We start from the raw sequence: 25179 nt of genomic DNA on the forward strand, positions 1-25179 counted from the left end.
GAGGAGTGGACTTTCTGCAGGCTGTAAAATGACATCACTCTGACACAACTTAGCTCCCCCAATCAGGGGAGAAATGAATGCTTGGCCAATGATAAGTGGAGAGGGGCTGGCTAGTGATGCTGCTCACACACACCCATTTTCAAAACACATAAAAGCAGAGAGACAGGACAGATAGGGACCTTCAAATCCATTTGCAGCTGGAAGCTCTGCCGGGAAAATCCATACTTTACCTCCATCAATCTCTAGAGAAAGCTGTGCAGAAAGATCCAGACTTTAAATCCCTCAATCTTCAGAATCCAGAGAGAGAGCAGACCCAGAACACTGTGAAGTGCAGAGACCAGAGTCCAGTCTAAAACCTGACCAGATCCGTGGCGAGGCCCATTTAACTCAAGAATATAGTGTGAGTACCTAGAAAACTGTGCAGAACCAATCTCTTAGTTAAAATAATATAATTCAATCCTATTTTAATCTAAGTAGAACTGTCTCCTAACTGTCACCTGTCATTTGTAAAGCTGTCACTTGTCATTTTCTAGTTGCAAGCTGCACTTGTCTTTTTGAACTTTAAAATTTCAAATCTGAAAAACGACCTTTATTTAATCGCTCATATCTCCGTGACCGTTTGTGCTAGAGACTTGCAGTAACTTTCATCTGGAAGCTGAGATCCTAGGCTTTCCTAGGACCCCAAAACGATATTGCTAGCCCTTGTAGTTCCTCTGTAATCGCACCAGACGCATTCGCGAATTTTGCCGCGATTTGCAAATTTCTTCACGTGTAAAAATCTGCTGCTGCTTGCCTTCCATTTGCCAGAAATTCGTTTAACCTGCTAATTATCCCTGAATCATTGCTAGTGTGAGCCTGGACTAATATTAACTTGATTTCACTCACCCTGAACCTCCTGGAGGGAATTAAAAGCATTTTAGCATATTTTTTTTCTACATTGCCAGCACATTTAAAAGCATTTGGGCCTGTGTTTTCAACGTCTGTAGTCTAAGTTGCTGGGTGAACTGAATCACATTTGATTGCATTTCTGAGAACTGTGTGCTTTCCTTCCATTTCCTTGCATTGCATCGAGGGGGGGAGGGGAATTGCCAGAGAAAAGTGATTACATTGTTTTGCTGAAATTCTATCAAGTTATTTTCTTAACTGCATTTCATTCCACATTGCATCCATTTGAAACCATAAAAGTATTGTTGCTATCTTATCCATTTCATGTCAACTCCTTAGTGATTATCAAGAAGTGTGCTAGTGCCAGATTCTCCGTTGTTAATCTTTATCATCTCAGATTAAGTGTGATATTCAATTATTAATTTATTATAAAGCGTGATATATATATATATATTGTTTAATTTATCAAATAAACCTTTAACTTGCAAAACAGAACTACTTCTTGGCTCAGTGGGGTCAGGAGGATTCCAAGAGAGGGGTGTTATATAAGGGTAGTCATCCAACACGCATGAACTGGACATAAAGATATATCAATAAGGGTTTCCATTCAGTATCCCAGACTAGGCATTGACTTAGCTGTAGTGTTGAATTGAATCCTCTTACAGCACTGAGACCAGAATCTCATAACATTGTTCCCAGGCATGCTCTCAGAACACACGGTCCCATAGGCATGCTGCATGCCAGTGCACTTAGAGAAGACACTGAGTCTCATAATAGACAGTGCACCTGAAATTACAACCGACAGAGGGACGTAAGAGGTGACAAAGATGGAGGTGCTGCTCTGCATCGTATTGCGTTGAAAACATCTTACTTTTCCAGGAGGGCAGCCAAATTGCTGCATAGCTCAAATTGTGAAAATTCCGCCAACATTAAATTCATGGTCACAAACAAATGCCAAATGAGATGCCCATGTGGCTGGCCAGCAAATATCAGCTGCCTCTCCCTAAGATGCAGCTAAACCACTTCCTTGGGATGCAGTAGGTGTGCAATGGTTGCAGTGATTATAAGCCAGAACAATCCCTTTTTTAATATATAAATGTGTTCGTTGTTGTGCTTAAGGTTAATTAAAACGCTACACAGTTTGATCACATAAATGATCCCTATAAAATCCCTTTTATAACCCAACTACTCAGGGCACCTGTGGTTTCTAACACTTATGGCCATTGCGTTAAAGAAAGACAACATAAGAAATCCCTATAATAGGAGGTAAGATCTAGTTCAATTCTAGTGACATACGACGAATGAAGCTGAGAACTGAAGGGCAAAGTTCTAATCCAAATGAACATGTAATGGGAGCTTTTGGAAGAAAACAACTTTATGGTCCTAAAATCAGTCTCTCAAGAAAGATATAAAGGTATTGTTAAAAACATATGAATGCTCCCAACATGTAATACTAAGTCCCACCCATCTTCCTGTCTGTTGCGGATCAAAGGGTCTCTCTGGTTAATTGAGCTCTCTTTGGTTCCTGATTAAAGATATGTCTCCCTTGATGTTGTGGTGAGAACAGACTTTCTGTCTCCATCGAATCACATACTCCTACTCTCTGAATGGGGTCCCCCTGCCGGGGGTTGCCGTCTGTAAACACATGTACCAGATATGACACTTCATTTCCCTTGATACCCAGGGGCGGGAACTGGCTTCAGGTTGACACAGTGCATATCAAAGGTGTTGGGGTTTCCAGTCTTTTGTTATCTCTGCGACCAAGCCTCTTGTGGGCCTGCTTAAATTAACTCTCATCAGTATGTGTCACTGCCAGCAGCAGTGCCAGCAATGGATAGGGCGGATACATGGAGCCTTTGTTATTTAATTAGGCTGGCCATGGCAGAAGGAAGGTTTTGCCCTCCCCCTTTTGAGATGCCTTGATGTACTCCTGGGTGTCACATTCCTACTAAATGTGACAGGGAGGACTCCGCCTGTAGGCTGTGTCCACCCAGAGTACACAGGTCTATGTGTATGTCATGCGGTGAGCATAGCAAAATGTGTGCAGAGTAACCCCCCACATTTTCCAAAGGTTGATCTACCATCATTCAATTTCATATAACATTTCAAAAAAGCTCAGGTCAGTGCACAGCCATCGTGCGGATGGTTGAATTCCTCACACAGTCTGTCTAGAAGAAGCACTGACTGAGGTGCAGCGATGGGCAGGCCTGGGTTGCAGACTAGGAGTCTTTCTTAAATATTTTCCTTTCAGGGTTCGAAAGAGAGGTAGGATAGGTGATAGAGTAGCAGTTAGAGTAAATAGGGGAGAAGGAGAGCACCATGGAGGGAGAGGGCTGAGAGATCGAAGGGGGGGGAGAGAGAGACAGAAACTGTACAATGAACTCACCAGGCGGCCTAGCAGCAATACAGGCGCAGAAGAATCAGGTGCACGTTTAGCAGCAGAGGAGGAAGAAAGGCAACTCAGGTCGGATTAACCCTTCTGCGGAATATGAGGAAAGTGCCTGAAGTACCAGTCGCAAGGCACTACTCAAGGCCACAGCTGTGACCTTGGGTTCAAGTCCGGCTGATGCTCCGCCAGCTCCCGACGCTGTTGGCCCAGAGTCGCTGAGTCAGGGGTCAGGCTTTCCTGCGATGGTGAGGGACCTTGGATGTCTTGGGATGCGCAGAACCTGGGTGTCCTCTCTGTCCGGGTACTCTCTCACCCATGGCAGCCAAAATACGGTTTCATATGTACCTGGGTCCAAAGAGGACCCCGCCACTTTTCCCTCTTGAGCGAGGTATATATTTGCTGATCGGTCTGCTTTCTAGGTTTTGCACATACCAGGCAGTTGGTGCACTCTATCCAGGCCCCTGTGCAGGGGGGTCCATGATTAATGAAGCGGGCAGGGTGGCAGCACCAAGAGTAATTTGCTACTGGCTTGTGCCCTTCTGTAATGGCACAGACATACTACAGAATGATGGCATGGAATGTTGCGCAGAGCAACGGTAGTGGCAATGTTTAATTGAAAGCCTTGCATCTATCACTTTTTGATTTAACTACACTCTCGCCTCCAGAATTACTTTTTGTTACTACAACCTTATCTTTTCACTTATGCTCAAGTAGTTAATGCAGCAGAATATATACTTTGAGTGTCATTTGTAAAGACCCCAGTCAGATGATGCCCCTGCTGCAGAAATCTGTATTCAAGCAACATGACCTGTCATTTATTGTTTGATATAGTTTACCATGTTATTAAGCATGATGTGAAAAACCACCATATTCCCACAAAGGATAAACATACTTTAAATTACTGAAAGCAATGTTGTTATTTTAGGTTTTAGAATATAGTTGTAGGTAGCTTGCTTGAATAAGTGTGCTCCTCACTTATAGGTGTGTTTGGCCCTCCATCTCCCTGTTCATTTCATGACTGTGGGGCATACATCATTGTCCAGGGCAAGCAAACAAATCCTGGCCCACCTCCTGCAGTTCAGCCTCTCAGATGATATCTCTGAGGTTGCTGCTGCATGTGTGGAGTGAAATCCACCCCACACCCATATTCCCTCAGGTCCCACTGGAATGGCCTACTTTCTAGGGGGGCATAGGGTGGCCTTGGGGGGGTCTGGACCCCCTGCTAGAGCCGGGCCTGCCTGGTGCTTTCTCGTAGCATTTTCTGAAGTTTGTCTGTACTGTTTTTATCTTGCGCGGTTCACCATCTCTGCAGAGAATGGCCTTATTGGTCAACCTCTCTGCTCTACGCCAACCAAGCAATCTTTGGGGTCTGCTCTCAGTTGCCCGGAGTCTAGCGGGCACACCGTAGACCTATTGGGAGCTAAAGGGGAGGCGTGAAACCCATGACTTGCACCCCATGTCTGGGTTACCAGCCCTGCAAACGTACTTACCAGCCCTCAGCAGAGCGTCTTTGGAATAGATGGGTCCTCCTAGGTCAGAGGGGGTGTTCAGTTGGAGTGTCACAGAGTAGGCAGTGTGCCCAGCAGTGCACTATGGCAGAGAATTTCACAAACAGCCGTCCCCAAGGCTGAACAGAACAATCGCGGGGTATGTCTCAGAATAGAGAGATCCCCACTCCCGCTGCTTTGCTCAAAGGCCTGGACACTGAATAGGGTCTGGATTCTGAACACAAATGCCATTTGTGCTGCAGCAAACACTCACTAGTGTAAAAGTGAATTGCAGAATTTCATTACAGCTTTTATATCGCACTTCATGATGTACACCAGCCTCTTAACGCGGGTTGCCTTGCTTTCAAGACCATCGCGATGCCCCTGAACTATCCACCAGGCCATACATTTGCACTAAAGCTGGCGGGGCCCTGTTCCAATGCCGGTGCAACATTGTACTGCACCTAGTGATCCCGGCTCACAGAACATGTCACAGCAAAGAGTGTCAAAATAACCAAGGTCCAGGCCCAGAGGACATCTTAAAAGAGTGCTTTGGAATGGACAGGGTCCAGGTCAGAGACTGCCCCAAGCAAATTGTCTTCAAATAGACCCCCAGTGGACGGCATTGCTCATTGTTGGCTGAACTAAGCTCTACTGGCACATTCTGGTACCAGGGAAGTCGCCTCGCAAATTCATGCAATTTGTTACATTTCCAAGTGTGGACGCAAACCCCGCCCATTCTTGGATGGGGTGGGGGAAGGGGGGGGGGCACTGCATGCTTCATGGATGACCTGCGATTAATGAAAAATGTAACAAAGAAAACATTTCTAACAAACCGAAAATACTGAAAAAATGCAGAATCTTTTGTATTTTATTTGGGGTGACCCCCCCCCCGCTCCCCAAACCCACGCCTTCCTTAGGTTTTTAACCCCACCCCAACCCCCACAAAGCCCGTTTTAATCTCATACATATTTTTACAAAACATTCAGTGTATTTCGATATTTTGGGTTCGTTACACATGTTTTTCGTTATTCTCTATTCGTTTATATTGCTGGATACCCTGCTTCATTCCTCTCTTCTCTTTTACAGGCAGCTGTTGGCTCCAGATTACACCGAAACCCATTACAGCAGAAGTGGGACCCCCGTTGTTAGCCGAGCCAACCTCAGTGTAAGTAGCCAAAGCATTCTAACAATGGCCCAGCCACACTCACTGTCCGTAACCAAAGCTTCCCCCACAGTGACCCAGTCAATTCCCACTGGGGCTAGTGAAATAATCTCCAAAGCTGGCTTAGCCAACCTCAGAGTAACCAAACAATCTCCAACACTGGCCCAGACCACTTCACAATAAGACGCCAGAGCATCCCATGCACTGGCCAAGCCAATTACACAATGAGTAGCCCAAGCATCTGCTGTGCTGGCCCAAGCACCCCCTACAGTGGCCCTGGCAAATTCACAGTGTGTAGCCAAAGTATGCCGTTCTCTTGCCCAGCCAACTTTACAATCAGTAGCCAAAGTATCCTGTACACTGGCCAAGCCATTTACACAATGAGTAGCCCAAGCATCCCCTACCGTGGCTCTGTCAACATCACAATAAGTAGCCAAAGCATCTCCTTCGCTGGCCCTGCCAACATCACACTAAGCAGCCCAAGCATCCCCTAAAGTGGCCCTGCCAACATCAGACTAAGTGGCCCAAGTATCCCCTACAGTGGCCCTGCCAACATCACACTAAGTGGCCCAAGCATCCCCTACAGTGGCCCTCCCAACATCACAATAAGTAGCCCAAGCATCCCCTACAGTGGCCCTGCCAAATTCACAGTGTGAAGCCAAAGTATGCTGTTGTCTTGCCCAGCCAACTTTACAATAAGTAGCCAAAGCATCCTGTACAGAGGCCAAGCCATTTACACAATGAATAGCCCAAGCATCCCCTACCGTGGCTCTGTCAACATCACAATAAGTGGCCAAAGCATCCCCTACGCTGGCCCTGCCAACATCACAATAAGTAGCCAAAGCATCCCCTACAATGGCCCTGCCAAATTCACACCATGTAGCCAAAGTATTCCATACACTGAACTTCCATAACTTCAGAATAAGTATCCAAAGCATCCACTACACTGGCCATGCCAACTTCACAATAAATAGCCAAAACATCCCACATACCGGCCCTGCCAACCGCACAATAAGTAGCCAAAGCATCCGCTACACTGGCCCTACCAACCGCACAATAAGTAGCCAACTCATCTGCTACACCAGCCCTGACATCTTCACGTTAACTAGCTAAAGCATGCCGTACACTGGCCCTGCTAACCTCCCCATGAGTAGCCAATGGACTCCCATCACTGGTTTCCCAAACCAGACTGTGAGTAACCAAAGTATCTGCAACCCTGGCCCAGCCCTCCCCACCATACATAGCCAAAGCATTGCCAACTTTGACCAGCCAGTCTCAGAGCGAGTCGCCAAAGGGTGACCAACAGTGGCCAGGCCCACCCCACTCTGAGTAACCAAAGACTGGTCAATGATGCCTCAGCAACCCTTACTGTGACTAACCAAACCACCCTCTACAGTGACCAAGCCAACCTCACTGTGAGTATCCAGAGCATGGTTAATACTGGCCCGGACAGCCTTAACATGAGTAGCCAGAGTATGGCAGTCACTGTCTCATCAAGCTCAGCATGAGTAACCAAAGTATCCTCAACACAGGCCCAGGCAACCTGGCTGTTAGTAGCCAAGGCCCCACCAATACTGGGCTGATCAGCCCTACCATGCATTGAATAGCAAATGGAATATAACCACTCGTCCACTCACTCCCAGAAGCACTCAGCCAACTCTTTATGTCTTTCCTTTTCCAGGAGCATTGCTATTACCACGGGGCTGTACGAGGGCTGAAGCGTTCACATGTGGTGCTCAGCGCCTGCTCGGGATTCAGGTAAGATCTCACTGGGGAGAGAAGAAAGAAAGAAAGAAAGAAAGAAAGAGAGAAAGAGAGAAAGAAAGAAAGAAAGAAACAAAAGAAAGAAAAGAAAGAAAAGAAAGAAAAGAAAGAAAGAAAAGAAAGAAAGAAAGAGCAATTACTTCATAGGCGGGGAGCAACCACCAGTGAAATGTTGAGTATTAAACAATCTTAACTCTCCGGCCTCATTTTTAAGATAAACAAATGCTAAGGCTATTGCTTCTTTAGCCCATATAATATCACATCATAGCAGACTGAAAGGAGGGCATGAAAATGCATAAGAGGAAAAGGGAATTTCCAATCTGTCCATTACAGTGATTCTATCCGCAAACTCATACCTAAAGCTGCATACCTTTGCACAATCAAAAAGCATGCAAGTGAATAACCTCCCCTGCTGATGCACCTGACTGCTCTGCGCACTGGTCACCTGGGCACCCTCTGAACTCGGGCCCATGCTTCTGCATGTCCAGTTGCCCTCGTACTGCCTCCGGGCTCCCCAGCACTTAAGGGTCTGTATCTGCAACCCTACAGTCCCTTCTCTCTGCACTTATGAGCCACTCGCTGGATGAACTTGTGAGTTAATTGAACTTCCCACTTCCCCTCCCCCCTGGCACTTCTCCCCCCTTCCGTCTTCCCCGCACTTGCGCGATCGGAATGACACAAGGCCTAGTAAGATTGTTATTTTGTCCTCTCTTTGTTAATCCCTCCTTGTCTAGTCGCGCCTAGAAACACTTTTGTACTGGCGCGTTACCACATCATATCATATCATAACCTGAGTGTCATTGTATAATTTGCAAGTCATCGAATGACTTCATAATGTCATGAAGGGAACTCTTGCATAGGATCACGTTGAGGTTGCAGAAGCCCTTTAGCTGTAAATACCTCCCCATTTCGGTGGCCAGGTGTCCGTACACGACTCTGATCTCTGCAAGGGAGACTACTCTCATTAGTACATCTGGTATCCTAGTGGATGCCTTATGACAGCAGGCTGCAAATAACGAGCATTGGCAACACCAACAGTTTTGCCTTTTGTGTAGGAATGGGATAGACATTTGCCAGGCACTTCTGTATTACTACTAACTGTCCATTAATTGCAGCAGCTAAAAATGGTGTGAGTGCCTCAGCATAGGATAGCAGTGCCTGGCACATGGATAATACCTATGCACAAGCCCAAACGGTTGACTTTGCCAATGCTTGTGTTTTACAGGGCTTCATTGAAGGACACACATACTGTATATAATTCAAGTGGTTGCAGTCACACTTGGAAAAGTCCTTTTAATGCACCAGTAGCCCATTTGCAGCTCCAATTAATGCATTACTTTTCAGAAGACTTCTTTTAAATAACACTTTCAGGTACCTTGAGAACAAAGTTTGATGTTACTGCTTGATAAAGCTAGCATTAAGAGATTGATGGAGGAGGCATTTTAGGCAGTAAGAGACAGGAAGTGGGTAGGAATGGCAATAGAGATGGTCATGGCCATGGGCTGCTAATGGGCGTGTAAATAGCCAAACAACACCTATAAATTTTGTATCCCTTCTCAAATTCCACCTCCCTCCTAACTGTACTCCAATGCAATAGTTGTGGCTTATACTGGAGTTTCAGTGCCACCTAATAGCCCAAACCAATAAACATGTTTTTTTTAGTGCATCGCCAGCAGGTAATGGCGGTTTGTACTTTTGGTGCAGTGGTAAATAATCGGCTAGCTATTTGTAGGTTAAGGTACCTCTGTGAAAATATAAACACCATTTTTTCCAACATGCTATTATGTTATATTTTTACTACTAGAACACCCACGATTTCCCCCTACCAAGATCTGCACTGTGCACTACTGTCCAAAGACACTGAGTGTGACGAATCAACGTCCGGGGCACCTGTGGCCCAGGGATGAATATCGGATTCTAAACCATCAAATCAGCCCCACACCTCCAGTACACCAGAAGGGATCCAAACAGATTGGAAACCTTATTTTAAACCTTCTTGTCCAATTTTGGTAACGTGGACGGAACAGCAGGTTTATCTCCACAAGGTCGTAGATCGCTGGTTAGTTGCAACACAACAAAAATACAATTATTACCCAATGATAAAAGGGACTGTGCAGTCAAGGTTGTATACACATTTCTACTTTAGTATTATTCAACAGACAATTCTAGCACACTACAAAATACAACCCACACTGTAAAGGAATGCAGGGGACAAGCAGTTTCAAGAAGGAAAGGGGATGCACTCTGGATACTGACAGGAGGGTAGTCGGTAAAGTCGCAATAGTCCAAGGATACTTGGTTTCAGCACAAAAGGAGCAACGGGTTGTAAAATGTCACTAGAGGCCTTTGGAGAAGGACCAGGGGGACAGAACCACAACGTACCTTGTGTTTGTAGAAGTTCTTGGTGCTCGACAAGGTAGAGTCAGTTTCAGGGCCCTTTGCAGCTCCTGCAATAGAGTTCAAGACGGGAGACAGCTGCGGGTATCAGGCGGCAGGCACTTCAGTGAGTGAGGCTGGATGGATGGCTGCAGGCTGGCCTACACAGCAGCTCAGGGTCAGGAATAATTGTCTCAGTGCTGGTTGGCGCTGATCGAGGCTGATCGAGGCATCTTGGATGATGTTAGCAACGGCGGTGTGACAACAGTCAGCAGTGCGGTCAGCTGTAGCTCGAGGGGCTCGAGGGGCTCGACTGGCTCGAAAATGTCCTTTAAGGTGGAAGCTGGTGGATGCTTGTCGATGCACTCCTCCTAGCTTCTTCACTGGGCTTGTGTTGTCCTTTAAAGTGGACGGGCCAAAGATGAGGAGAGTGTTGCAGGCAACTGCCTTGTCCTTGGTTTGGCTCTGAGACTCTCTGGCACTTTCCACCTAGAAAGCTTGCTTGCAGAGCATAGCATGGCATGCTGTGTGCTGGCTGGGTACCGGTTCTGGAGCTGCTGAAGGGTCCTCTGGATTCAGTATCTCCCTCTGTTCCTTGGGAGATGTTTAGGGAGGGATTTTGCTTCCCTCTTTGGAAATCCTGGCCATCCTTCACTGGCGGAAGCTGTAAGGCAGCCTGTACCTTCAGTCAGGGTCCAATGCTGAGTTCCTCTTTTTAATCCTTGTGAAGTCTTCAGATGATCTGCCAAAAAAGGGGTTCAACCCTCCACAGTGATTGGTGTAGGCTAAGCCTACCATAATGAACCAATCCTGGGTTCCCACCAGCAATCTCCTGTATTCATGAGGTCATAACCAGCATGCTTTGCAACAGGAAAGGTAAAGGGGTGAAAACATGTACTACTAAGTCCCACCCGTCTCTTCCTGTCTGTTGTGGATCAAAGCATCTCTCTGGTTAATTGAGCTCTCTGTGCTTCCTGATTAAAGCGGCAGGTCTCCCTTGAATCTACGGCGAGACCCGACTTTTGGTCGCCACCAAACCACATACTCGTACCTTCCGAATGTAGTGCCCTTGCAGGGATGACTACTGTAAACAGCGGTCCCAGACATGACAGGTCCCTGCCCTTGATACTGAGAGGTGGGAGCTGGTTTCAGGTTGACACTGTGCATATCAAAGGTTGTGGGTTTTTCCTGTCCTTTATTAGTCCTGCGACCAGGCTCCCAGTGGGCATGTTTGAATTATCTCTGATTAGTATGCGAAGCTGCCACCATCAGCAAACAAAAGGCAGGGCGGATCCATGGAGCCTTTGTTAGTTAATTAGGCTGGCCATGGCGGGAGGACGTTTGTTGCCTTCCGCCTTCTGAGATGCCTTGATGTACTCCTTGGCTGTCATATTCCAACTAAATATGACAGGGGGATGGCGCCTGTAAGCTGCGTCCACCCAGAGTACACAGGTCTATGTGCATGCTGTGCAGTGAGCATAGGAAAATGTGTGCGGATTAGCGCCACACATTTTCCAGAGGTTCATGTGCCATCATTCAATTTGTTTTAAAAGTTTAAAAAAAACCCAGGTGAGCGCACACTCGTATGGATGGTCGAATTCCTCACCTTGACACAGCTACAAAACACTTAGAATGTACCTTTACCCTGACTGGCCCTGTTCCCTGCCTGCTACAGCCCCTCTAAGAAAACATCAATGCACCTCTACCCTCACTTTCATTAAGCACCGGATCCCAAGTACCAAGAGAACCATTAAGCTCTCACATGCACCACCATCCAGACTTGCTTCACGTATGAATATCTCTTTACTGTGACATCCATTAGCCCCCTGGGAGGCGCCTTCCACCAATGAGAATGCTCAGAACACGGGCTGTATTCACTAAGGAAAGCCTGAGTTCTGAGCAGTTTTGTAGTTGTCCGGTGCTTTCCACATCCCCACTCCCCATTCACCTTAGCACCCGTGTAGCTATCTACACGGGTGCGAATGGCGTTTTCTTTTTTTTACAAAACGACAAAAAGAAAACTTTACCTTTCTCTCAGCCAGTGCCATCACCAGGAATTAAATTTAGGCGGGGCACTGAGAGGGCCAAAGACAAAAGTAGGGTGGCCGCAGACAAAAGTAGGGGGGCGCATATAAAAGGGAATGTGTGACGTCACAAGCACTCCTGCAGAGAAGCTTTTGTGCACACCAACTACCAGACCCCACAGCACCTCCTCTCCCATCAAAATGTAGGCACAAAACCATTAAGTCACTAATGATCCATAATTAGCGGTTTAGTGCACTACATTCTGATGGGAGGGTTGCAGGATGGTTTTCTTTGTTGTGCAGCAGCATTATGGCCCTGTGTGTGTGCCTTGCAGACAGTGCAGAGAGTAGTCCAGGGAGGAGGCTCTACGGGGAGCCCAGGATTTCAGAGGGGTTGCCCTGGCCAGCCCTGGCCCTACTCTAGCGACGCCAGAGCTCTCAGCGCCCTACACCGCACAGTGCTGTCAGCCAGGCAGTCCCTCTACAAAACATTGGAAGCGGACTTCCTGGCTGACGGCACTGTGCTGCGTCATGCGGTGAGAGAAAGTTACATTTGTGTTGTTGTTTTTGACCCCATTAGCATATGTGCACACGGGCGCTAATGGCGATACGCCCCTCGGTGGCCGGCCCACCCTGTAGGTAACGGGCCGCCACTCTTGTTACGGGACCCTCGCCGCACTTGGGCCCTTACCTCGGACTTAGAGTGGGCCTGCCACCTCGGGCCATATCGCCTCATTCAAATCCCACAAAGCACTTTATTGCTGACCTGCAGGGTGCACTTGCACCCCAGAACTGAGACTGAGACTAGCATGGAGCCTTTGACCTGATGTTGGGGGTACCGTGTTATTCCAGCACTTGCACAGCCACAGTGGGCTTGCCATGCAGTTGTTCCCTGACCTGCAGCATGAACTTGCAACCCACTACCGAGGCATCGCTGAGGCGCCCAGTATTCTAACCCTGGGTCTGACTAGGTCTCCCAGCAGTGAGGCAACAATACCACCTCTTCCTTAGCCTCCAACATGCACTTGTATTCCTGGGCCGGGAGGATAGCTCAGGGGCAACACGCTCGCCTTTGAAGCAAGACGACGCAGAGGGCCACAGGTTCGATTCCCGGGTCTGTTATAAACAACCGATTACAATGGACTGAGACATACGTGGAAAGCTTGCAGGCCACCTCCCCAACCCCCCTTTGTTTAGGAGCACCTAGGTATCCCAAAACTGAGACTTGGTACTGACAGAACAACACACCACAGTGATCAGTAAGAACTATGTTCAGCAGTCATATACACAGTTACTGTTGCCAGCCACAAGCACCAATGCACAAGGTGTAATTTGTCAAACAAGGCAGCAATGGACAGTTGAAGAGATGGGGGTGCACTTTGTAGAGTTGCCCATTCTGCTCGCGCACCCTTGGGCGGCAGGGCGTACATAAGTACCCAAAAGGAATGCCATACAGGCCTCAGGGCCCTAAGTCCCCGGCCGACCCACACATAACCAAAGGCTGCACCCATTTAAGGTACATCTAGGATCTTGGAGAGCGAGAAATAGACTTTGTACTGCTTCCCAGTCATCTCCTGCTAGCAAAGGTGCCACATAATGGGAACAGTGGAATCCTTCACAAGGATTGCAGCCCTTACACGTATCCGATGAGCAGAAGCCACCCAAAAACAACAAGAAGGATAGGGCGCCCATCTATACAAACCCATGAGGCGGTGACCCCCTCCAAGCAACAAACAGGAAGCACGTTAACAATGAGCGACACTGCGAGAAGACCCAGCATCCCATAACTTACAGTACAAATAAACCCTCATCTTGCACCATTCCAAGCATATCGGAGTCTATTCAGCCTACAGCAATCGACTGCAGATGAGCAGTCATGCTACCTGGTTCTCATCAGCGATGGCAGGCCCTGCCAAATCCCACCTCTGACTCTCTAAGACAGTGGTATTCAAACTTTTAATACAGAGAACCCCTCCTTGAGTAAACATTTTGTTTCTGGGATCCCTCACCTTGGGAATGACTTCCACAAAAGGGCCCAAGGGATGTCCAGGGGGCCCCAGGCTCTTTAAATTATAAGCAGATTTACTCCTGCTGATTTTCTATTAAAAACAGTCACCTTAATCCTTTTCTATTTTAAAAACAGTCACCTTAAACTCTTTAAAAAGAATATGGGCCCCACTGGGCAGCCTTTGGGGCAGGGGAGTTGCTAGGTCTGGAAAAGACCCGGGGCTACGCTGATGTCGGAACTGTTGGGACTGGGGGCTAGCTAGTCTTTTGGCTGTAGCTCCTTAGATTCTATCCGGGGCTACAACCAAAAGACCAGGGGCTATAGCCCCCTTAGCCCCCCCCCCTAGCAACGCCCCTGCTTTGGGGCCCCTCTGGGGATGGGAAGGCACGCAGTTTGAAGACCACATGCTGGAGAAGGGAAGCAAGAGTGGAAAGGCCACCGACCCTGACAGGGAGGCATCCTTTCACGCACAGTGGTATTAAACAACAAATATTCAGCATGTTTACAAGACCTCACCAGCCCCCGGGTGAAACAACATATTGTCTCATCAACATCACCCGCATAAGAAAGGAGCCAAGTCCATCACCCAGTGACGAGGGTGAACAAGAAAGGGGGCATAATGACGCAGCCCTTGCCCACCAGGGCATGTTGTGCCTGGGCCAACCCCCAGCTCGTTAGTTAGCTAGTTAGGCAATCAGATACCCACCCTCCAGTCCTCCTCCTATTTCGGAGTACAGAGTCATCACGCAGCAGGCAGCCCTTTCATTCAAGGAGCCCGTGGTTTTTAACCATGCAGCGCCTTGAATGAAAGAGCTGCCTGCTGCGTGTGAGAGCTGGTGCACACTGCTATCACACCTTTGGTGCGCCCTGCCCCGATGGGCTGGGTGCAGGAAAGGTAATAAAGCCACTGCACCACCGGCTCCCCTGCTTTCACCACCCCACCCCCATTTGCGTGGGGGCATGGCCTAACTACACACATGCTTAGGCCACACCCTCAATGAGAGCCCCCTCTCGATTTAGCAGCCCACTTATCCACTGGTGACAGGGAAACCCCTACTGGACTGTGCCAGCGTTCCACACCCCGCAACACGCAGGACCCAAATGTGTATGAACCAGTCGATCGTACCGTCAGCACTTGAGCCCAGGATCCGTGTTGCTCCCAGCAGATCCCATTCAACCACCAGATTAACGGAGGAGGCCACGTGGCTCCCTTCTACTAATCACTGTGTTCTGTCCTAGTGTAGGCGGGGAAATCAGGAGTGTACTGCACCTGCTCTGCCCGGTGTCTTGCCTGTTGTATGGTGGTTCTGCTATGCAGGCCGTCTATTCCTCCCTCCCCTCCAGAGTTTGCTCAGCAGAACCCCCTTTCGGGAGGGGTGGGCCATACTTACCAACAAAAAGTCTGCTTACGACAGACAAAAAAACAGGAAGTGGCAGGGGCGGAAGATCATTATATAACCCCGCCCCATTGGGATGAGGTATAAAACCAAAAGATTTTTAAGGTGCAGCTTGTCGGTGTCTGTGGATAAGAGTGTGAGTATGGTGTTCTCAAGGAAAAGAGTGCAGCAAGAGTTGAATTTGGTTTTGAAAGGTGTGAGGGTGAAAAGCGTGGAAGAGTTTCGATATTTGGGGGTGATTCTGGATAGAAAGTTGAATTGGAACGTGCAAGTGAATGGAGTGATAGACAAGTGTAAACGCAGGTTGAATTTGTTGCGGGCAGTGACTGGGAAAGAGTGGGGTGCGCAGCAGAAGTGTTTACGGATGTTATATAAGGGATTGATTTTGAGTGTGCTAGATTTTGGATGTCAGGTGGCAGTGGGTTTCACAAAGAGTCAGAAGTTACGATTGGATAGGGTGCAGGCGAGAGCGTTGAGAGTATGTTCGGGTGTGATGAGGTCCTCTCCAATGAATGCGGTTCAGGTACTGGTGGGAGAGATGCCATTGGGATTGAGAAGGGATGTGTTGAATATGAGGTGGTGGGTGAAGTGTAGTGCGAAGAGTGTGGCTCATCCGGTACGTGAATGTTTGCGGTATAATTGGAGGTTTGACTATTATGGGGATCGGTGGAGGAGGAAAGGGGGCACTTTGGGGTTTCACATGTGGGAGAAGGGGGTGCAGTGGGGTGTGGACGAGTTGATGGTTGTGACAGATATGGATCTGGTGAGGTGTCCGATGTGGATGATGAGGTCTCCTAAGGTGTGCTTGGAGTTGACGAGTGTGGTGTCAAAGAAGCGAGGATTGCGGGGTGAGATCAAAGATTTGGGTCAGGCATATGTGGCAGAGAAAGAAGGGTGCAGGGTGTTCACGGATGGTTCAAAGGATCCGGTGTCTGGAAGAGTGGGAATGGCGTACTATTTGGAAAGCACTGGGGAGTATAAAGTGGGGCGTCTGACGGATGATGTGTCAATTTGTACGGCTGAATTGGTGGCGATTGCAATGGCGATTGAAAGGGTATGCGAGTTGAGGTTTGAGAAAGTAGTGGTATTTTCTGATTCATTGAGTGGGTTGCAGGCGATTGTGGCAGGGGATGGAGATAGGAAGGATGTGATTTTGGATATCAGGAGAAAGATTGATCAATGTGTGCGTGGGGGGATGAATCTGGAGTTGGCGTGGGTCCCCAGTCATAGCGGCATTCTGGGAAATGAGTTAGTGGATCTGGCGGCGGGTGAGGGTATGAGAAGGGAAGCAGTTGATGTAAGGTTGCCTTTGAGTGTGGATGAGACAAAGGTAGTGATGGTGAGGCGGATCATGGATGAGTGGCAGGAGAAGTGGGTGAGTGGGGTAAAAGGTAGGTGGATGTTTGGTATTCGTGAGAAAGTGTCAGTAAAGGTGGATCCGGGAAGTCTAGAATGGAGGAGGGGGGAGGAGGTAATGCTGAATCGATTGAGAATAGGGCATGTGGGGCTGAATGAATATCTGTTTAGAGTTGGGAAACGAGAGTCGAGGGAATGTGCGGTATCTGGAGAGCCTGAGACTGTGGAACATTTTCTGTTTAGGTGTGAGAGATACGCTGTAGAGAGAGAATTGATGAGGGTTCGATTGTCTGCGCAAGGTGTGGCTGAGTTGAGTGGGAAGGCTTTGTTGGGAGGGGACGGGGTGAGTGGCAGGAGGAGGAGTAGTGTGTTGTTGGATTTTGTGAGGCAGACAGGACGGTGGGAGGAATTGTGAGTTTTACGTAGGTTGAATGCTGAATAGTGGATAGGTGCACATCATCCAATTGGATGGGGAAGCGCCTGCGTGGGTCCGCCCACGCGTTCATTAATTAAGAAGAAGAAGAAGAAGAAGGTGCAGCTTGTTAGCAGAGGTCTGGCTTGGGGTGGGCGCCCCTTTTTGCTTAGGACTGGGACGAGGAAGACTAGACAGTGAGGTGTCTTTGTACTGAGGCATCCAAAGCATTGTTAAACTATTTTTGTCTCTATGCATTCTTACTAGTACGAAAGTACAGTGGGTAAATGCACCCGCTGCAAAGACATAAGTAAAGTGCATGTTCACAAGTTTAAACCCTGAATGGGTCAACTTGGTCTTTTAATGTGACAGTTTTCTGTTGCACAATTGTTGGTGTACTCCCACACTGTTGTCACACAACTCCAGTATACTCGCAGTTTACGTTTTAACAATTCTTCGAAAATCCTGTTTTTTCGAAGGGGGGTTGCAGGGTGTCCGTGAACACAGCGTCGGGCATGTGTTTTTTAATTCCTCCGCGCCTGGGGATCTGCGTCCCTCCTCAGATGCACGCGGGGCTTTGGGTGCCCTTATCTTGGCTGGGCCTGTATCTCCTGTGTTATGTCTCCTGGGACACCCGCTTCTTCAGGGACCACATTCTCTTAAAACGGTACATCTCTCTAGTCGATAGGATTTTTTCTAGAGAGTTCACAGGCATTTTTGGTTGCATGCTGTGGCAGCTCGTTGGCAGCAGTTCGTGATTATCTTTTTTCTGTCTTGTACTGTCCCCATTTGCTGTTGTGCAACTGCTCCAGCCATCGATATTCCCTTTGTAATGTGCTTCTTTGTGAAGCATTTTGGTTTTAACAATATTTTTATTGACATTTTTCAAACATTTACTTTCCCTACATCCACCCCCAAACCACCCCCCCCCACCCCCCAATGCCCTACGCTGGGTTCACACAGTGTTCTGTCATTAAGGAACCAGCTGTCTTCTGTGAATCCTGATCTCCTGTGGGGCCGTATCTTCTTTCCCAACGCAATCACTTTATGTCCAATATTCTGAGGTTTTGTGGGCACCATTGTTGCATGTAGTCACTTTTCAGGTATTCTAACACTGCACCCCAGTCCCTTCGGAATTTCTCTGCATCTCCCTGTATCCGGTATCTGGTCCACTCCATTGCCACTGTGTCCCAAAGTTTATGTATCCAAACTATCACTAACAGAGGGTCTTTTTGTTTCCAATGTTTGCCTATCTCCAGCCATGCTGCTATTAGTATAGTCATCAGGGCTCTTGGATTTTGTGATTACATGCAGTTCTGGGTCTATTGGTCCACATATGCTTTCTCCCACTGACAGGGCATGCATTTCTGGCATCATGTTATTTAACTGAGCCATAATGGCCTCCAGAATTACTTTATTTTTGGGCAGTCCCACCAAATATGCTTCCAATCCCCGACCCCTTTTCATTCCCCCCAACATCCCTGTGGGACTGTTTTGTACATTTGGTGCATTTTACTGGGAGTTTAGTGCCATTGTAATGTCATCTTGTACCATTCCTCTTGTAGTTGTATGGACCTAGTAAGTTTCAGGATGTTCCTCCACAGCCTCACCCAGTGCTTATGTGGAACAGCACCTCCTATCGTTCCCTCCCAAGCTTCTCGATATGGCCAGTTCTTCTGTGGTGTCCATTCTTGTTGAATCTAATAGATTTTTGATATTAATTGTTTGTCCCTGGATTGTGTGGTTATGTGTGTTTCAAATTTCGTCAGTTGTCTGGCTGCGCAACTTTTGTTTGGTTGTCTTAGCCAATGTCTCAGCTGTGTATATTTGTATCTATCTGCGTCTTTATCCCCAGATGTGCCTTGACCCCAGATCTAAATGGGAGAAGCACGCGTACCCCGCCTCACTCCTTTCTTTTTGGACTCTCCAGAGGTCTTTCAGCACCATATAAGTTAACTTTTCACGTAATGTGTTCTATGGACTATAGCTGCTTGATGTTCCACGGCCACTCCTATCTTTCCTGGTGTCCCATGCAAGGTTAAAGTCCCCTGTCAAAAGTATTTCCCCTTCAGCAAAGCCTTCCAGCTTCCCCAGTACCATGTATATAAATGCATCGTGTCCAGAGTTAGGGGCGTATATCATTCCAATAGTTAGTACCCTATTATCAAGCAGAATTTGGAGGAAGATGTATCTACCCTTTGGGTCTGCCAGGGTGTGGAGCACCTTGGCTCCCAGCGAATTTCTAGTCCTATCAGGACCCCAGCCATTTTATTTTTTGTGTTATCCTGGTGTATTTTCGAGAACTGGTGTATGCGTAGCCTGGATCTGTCTCCCCTTCTAATGTGGGTCTCTTGTAACATGATGATGTCCACTGCACCTCTTCTAGTTTGTGCTTCCAATTGTTTCCGCTTTACTTGGATGTTCAGGCCCCATATGTTATGTGACAAAATGTTTAGTGCCATTTTCCTTTATATGTGTTTGTGCACTTTCTCCCCTTGTTTCCGACTCCACTGTCGTATCCCTAATGACTGCCACTGCCTTTCCCCCAACCCTCTGCCTCCTACCCCCACTAACCCCCACAACCCCTTTCCCTCTTCCCTACCCCTCTCTGGTCTAGGCTCAGCATCCAACAATTCATCCCAGTACCCTTGAGAACCGGCCCATGTTTTATCCCAAATACTATGGGTCCTCTACACTACTAAAGATACCAAGTAGTGCCCCGATTCCTGCCTCCATCTGGGCCTGGTTAAATCAACACATTCACTCTTGCCTTCCCCTCCCCCTTGCCTTGAATATTCATCCTCCCCTGTTCATCAGAGACTCCCAATGCATCTTAGGAGTGAGATTGTTCCTCTGATTCCATTTGTTGCAGCACTTCACCGGTCATCGTCCCCTCTCTGTTTGGTGAGAGGGCCTTTTAGTCTTTCTCCTCTTCTCCTGCTTGCAGTAGACCACGCCCATGGTCTATTTCTTTGAAGATGGGCCTCTCACCTATTATCTCTGGGGTCTGCATCCTCCTCCATGCCTAGGATTGAAAGGCCTTCTGCGCATGTCGTGGCGCTCTGTTGTTTCCCTTCCCAAGTGAAGAGAATGCCAAAGGAAAATGTCCACTTGTAGGGGATTTTATTCTCAGATAGTGCATTCGTCACTGGGCCCATTGCTCTTGTTTTCTGTAGGGTGGTCGCCGCCAGGTCTTGAAAAAGAAGAATTTGTGATCCGTTTATTGTAATGGATGTCTGCCCTCTTGCCGCAGGATTTGTTCCTTCTCCTTCATACGAGGCCAGTGCTGCCAGCACATCTCTAGTTCTATCTTCAGGTCTGGATCTTTTTGGGCCTACACTGTGTATTTGGTCAATTCGAATGTCATCTGGAGAGGAATCTGCCTAGAGGTTTGCAAAGCATTGGTGCACTAGTACTTGTAGATCTACGTCTGTGTTTGACTCCGCAAGGCCTTTCATTCTTATGTTCGACCTTCTGGAGCGATTCTCGAGGTCTTCTGTTTGAATTTGCAAATTGTGCATTAGAAATTTCCAACAGGCCATTTTCCATAATGTCTACTCTGTTCCCCAGGATGTTTATTTCTTCCCTGACCTCTTTCAGAGAGCCTTTTAGTCCTTCTTTTAGGCTTGCCATTTGATCATGAAAGGTTGGTGTCATCCTCTACTCCATGCCCTTGAGGCAGTCCTTCAGGTCTTCCTTATTAAGCGCCATGTCGCTGGTCACCTGGAGGCCCTCCCCTCCTTTGAGGTCCTTCTCTGTCTCGCATCCTGGATTGTCATCAAGGTGTTGCGCCAACACCGCTCTAGTTGGCCCCTTTTTACCACCGTATTTCCACCCTTTATTGCTGGGGTCAGCTTCCCTTTTGTCCTTGGCATCTGAGTAGGTTGGTAGGCCTTCGACTGCTCTTTGGGGTCCTGTTATCTGTGCCTTAGCCGCTTGTCAGAACTTCTATCGCTCTTGGCCTGCTTATGGCACTTTAGGGGCTTTCTAGGATGCAGTACAGTATAGCTGTTGCTGGAACTAATAGGTCCCCATCGAGCTTTCTTTGGATATATCGAGCCACTCCCCTCTGTGGTTGCCCTGCAGCCAGATTGTCCCTTGGAGAATCCGATCTGACTCTGTGTGCTTGGGCCTCTGTGAGTCTGGGCCTCTCCCCCTGTACTCTCCCTCCTTCACACTATGCAGAGTGTCTCCCCAACTGTATATTCCTAATATTTTAATGTCCTGTTAGGGCTCACCAGGGTCATTGCTTTCACTTGCTGGAGGGGGGTTGCGAGGTGGCCGTGAACACTGCGTCGGGTATGTGTTTTTTAATTCCTCCGTGCCTGGTGATCTGCGTCCCTCCTCAGATGCACGGGGGGCTCTGGGTCCCCTTATCTTAGCTGGGCCTGTATCTCCTGTGTTATGTCTCCTGGCACACCCGCAAGCTTCTGCTTCTCCCGGTCTCACTGACGAGCCCCGTACTGCTCTCTGAATGCCTCCGCTTCTCTCCTCTCTGCTCCCGTAGCATGCTCCACCGGTGGCTCACCTGTTTCTAGCCATGGTCTTATGGGCTTCCTTCTTGGTTCCCTCCTACGTGGCCTTGTCTCGCTCGGCAGTCCCTCTATCCTGGCGTGGGTCTGCCATTCGCAACTGGGGTGCTGCTAACAGGAACACTCCAGTCCCGGCCATCATCCGCTCGTATCCCCTTTGGCGTGTCTGAAGTGCTTCTGATGCTGGTGTTCGCGTTACAGCATGAGCGGCTGTTAACTCTGTCTTCTGCGAGGGGTGAGGGATGTGGTATCTTTCCTTGCTTCTGCTTCCCTCACTGGTTTCCAATGTCAGGAGGGGGGGAGGGTTCCGCTAAATAATCGTTTTCAGCCTGTTTATTGTCACCTTTATTACTGCCCGGCACGGAGCACATGGATGTGTGACTTAAGTCTCTGGCGGCCATCTTGGAATCCATTTATTTTATTTTGAGTGAAGACAATTCAAATGAATTAATACATCCTACCTTAAAATGGATGTACTGAACAACCATACTATTCGTCCACACCTCTAACTTCCTCCCCACTACTCATAACTCCCATCTAACCTCCTCCTTTTCTATGATCTCTCTGATGCCTTAATTTCTGTTGACCACCACTTTCCCCTTCTCGCTCTCTACCACCATGGCTTTCAGGGCATTGCCCTTGTATATATGGCTTCTGACCTAGATGGCAACTCCTTTCCTTTCTCCTGAAATCATGCAACAGCCTCACACGCTAAGCTACCAGCAGGCAGCCTGGGTCCCTCAAGGGTCATATTCATTCTCTACACCTTGTCCCTTGGCAAGCTCACATTCTCCTTTGGATTATTGCATCATGGCTTCACTGATGAAGAGCACCCATGCTATCTTAATGGACGCCAGGGGCTTTTACAATTTCTGGGATAGACATGTTCCTTCCCGCATCTGATGTCGCACCCCTTGGACTACATCAGTTTCAATCTCAATTAATTAAAGGTTGGATCAACTGGTAAATTTGTGATGTGATAAAAGTTTACCGACCTATCTCCCTTCTGATTCACTCAATGGGATTACCATGCTAGTTCATCATCATCATCATGTTTTGTGTATTTTCTGATTCGTTATTTATGTGTTTAATGGATTACCTTTTATCTGAAATGAACTAATTATGATGATGATGATGATGGTCATGCTAGGTCTAACAATAAGAATAGTCCTGAAAATAGATCTGCTTGACTCCTCGGTTCAGGTTGCTCAATGGGCAGACCATGGTAAGTGGCCCAATAAGAGCCTTCCGAATCCGAGAAGTTGCTGTCCCCAGGTGCCAGAACTGATACCTGATGAGCTCACCACCTGAAAGAACATTGTAGCGCTCAGAGCCCCCCCTAAATAGTCTGACGTGAGACATTGATGTCATTGTGCCAGACCTAGCAAGCCTACGCTGGCCATGAGGAGGGAGAACTGGGGAGCTGGCGGTTTGGTGTTCCCTTACCCACAATTTCTTTCAAGCCACAAGATTTATCTGTAAACAATGAAGGCTGTGCTTCGCACGGGGGGCTCTAACACCAGGGACGTCATTTCACCAAAATGCCAGGGGTTGCGGTAGTGACATCACACAGCCTTTGACCTCCGATGACATCACAGGAAGTGATGTCATTTGACCGCACCCCCCAAGTGACACCACAGGAAGTGATAGGCCTCAGATGCATCGAAAACCTGTGTTTCCAGGCACTCTCATTTCAGACAGATATAAGAACCGAGGCACAGAGGGAGGCGAGATTTGTCCACGATCACATATTTGTGGAATATAATTTTCCAGATTCAATGTGGAGCCTATATGTAAAATATACATAATGCAGTACTTGCAACAGGGTAACCAAAATCTCTAATGCAAGCTACAACTAGTGTATGAAACATCTATAGATCAATGTACTCAGAAGTACTCATTATCTATGGCTTTGATGATTTAAGTAAGCCAAAAAAAGCACTGATCCAGGGAGGCGTGTGCTGCCTGTTTACCCAGGAGCAAAATGCTGCATGAGCAAGGCCTGAAAATTAAATCATTGACCAGGATTTAGTATCACTAAAATTCCCAGATTATAAATGTATCTACGAGTCAGCTTCCACTACGATAGAAGATACCTATTGTGTGGGTGTAAGCTGTGGCCATCTGTTGCTGTGTGCATTTTTCTTTAAGTTATGTGACAAACAACCACATGTTGTCTCCCACAACCCTTAATGTCCTAGGCTTTGATACATGACTCGTCAAACCTTTTTTAATGGGGTGAGGTGTGGGGGGGGGCTGCACGTCCCTCAAGAGTGGGGCTCAATGCATCTACAATTTTCAGAGCTCTATGTGCCTTATTCAATGATCCCCTATGCCCGAGGACTGGCCCGTGAATGAAGCTTCCCCAAAGCCCTTTCCAAGAAGGAGTTTCAGGGGGATGGGGGACGGCTGGCTCACTCCATGGCTCTCTGACTTCTGAGACTCTGTGTCCAACGCTGATTTTCTTTTTTTTGGTGTAAAATCTGTTTTATATTTTGAGAATCTTCACATACATACATAGAACTTGTAGCTTTTTACATCATCGGGGCAAGCCCCATTTTCACACTTTACAGGTTTTAGTAACTCTTAAACATCAAAACTTTCCTAAAAAACCTTGTGGCTAAACTGGTCACCTCCCTTCCAACCCCTCCTCCCCTTGACATGCTCTTGTTCCTAGGGTTTCAGTAAGTGTAGTTATCACAAACCCCTTATGGTAAGGTCATTAGAGTGATATCTGGATGGTGATATTCTTCATGGTCGACATTAGTTAGTTCCCCCACTCGTCCCGATATCTTTCCCTTTCTGTTGGTGCTAATTCCCCTCTATGGCATGGGGGAGGGGGTGGTAGGGAGAGGGAAGGATAGGAGAGGGAGGGCAGGGTAGGGGGTTGCTCTTATGTATGGTTCCAGTAGTTCCCAATATCGCTCCCCCCTTGCAGTGTCCATTCTTGGTTGTCGTTTGAAAGCGCTGTATTCTAATAGACATGTTTTGGAGAGGAGTGTGGCCCATTCTGCTGTGGTGGGGTGGTGTGATAGTCTTCCAGTGAATGATCCGTAGTTTGCGCGCAGTGAAGAGCATTAGTCCCATTAGTCTGCGTGTCAGTGCATCTGGGTGCCATTCAGTAATATTTTCCCCATCTGTGTCTGAGATCTGTTGATGTACCATGCGCCAGAATGGTGTGAGAGCAAGGCATGACCACAAGATATGACCCATGTTGCCTAGATTGTCGCAGCCTCTCCAGCATGTCGCTGTGGGGATAAGCCCATTCTATAGAGCTTGGTCGGGGGTGTGATATATGTGCTGTATTATTTTGAATTGGATTTCCCTATTTTAGAGGCCCAGATAAACTGTCGGGCTAGCCGAAAGATAGTCGTATATATTTGC

General features: G+C 47.8%; 1 protein-coding gene across 3 annotated transcripts in view; it reads left to right on the forward strand.

The window, feature by feature from the left end:
- The window catches only part of ADAM19 (ADAM metallopeptidase domain 19), a 378374-nt gene that overhangs the window by 117413 nt on the left and 235782 nt on the right, over window positions 1-25179 (forward strand). For all 3 annotated transcript variants that reach the window (XM_069653928.1, XM_069653926.1, XM_069653927.1), the window contains exons 4-5: window positions 5851-5929; window positions 7608-7684. In XM_069653928.1, coding sequence (XP_069510029.1) covers window positions 5851-5929; window positions 7608-7684 — 156 coding nt within the window. The remainder of the gene's footprint in view (window positions 1-5850; window positions 5930-7607; window positions 7685-25179) is intronic.

Source organism: Ambystoma mexicanum, chromosome 3q, assembly GCF_040938575.1.
Source record: "Ambystoma mexicanum isolate Mex_15411 chromosome 3q, UKY_AmexF1_1, whole genome shotgun sequence".
Taxonomy (NCBI): Eukaryota; Metazoa; Chordata; class Amphibia; order Caudata; family Ambystomatidae; genus Ambystoma; species Ambystoma mexicanum.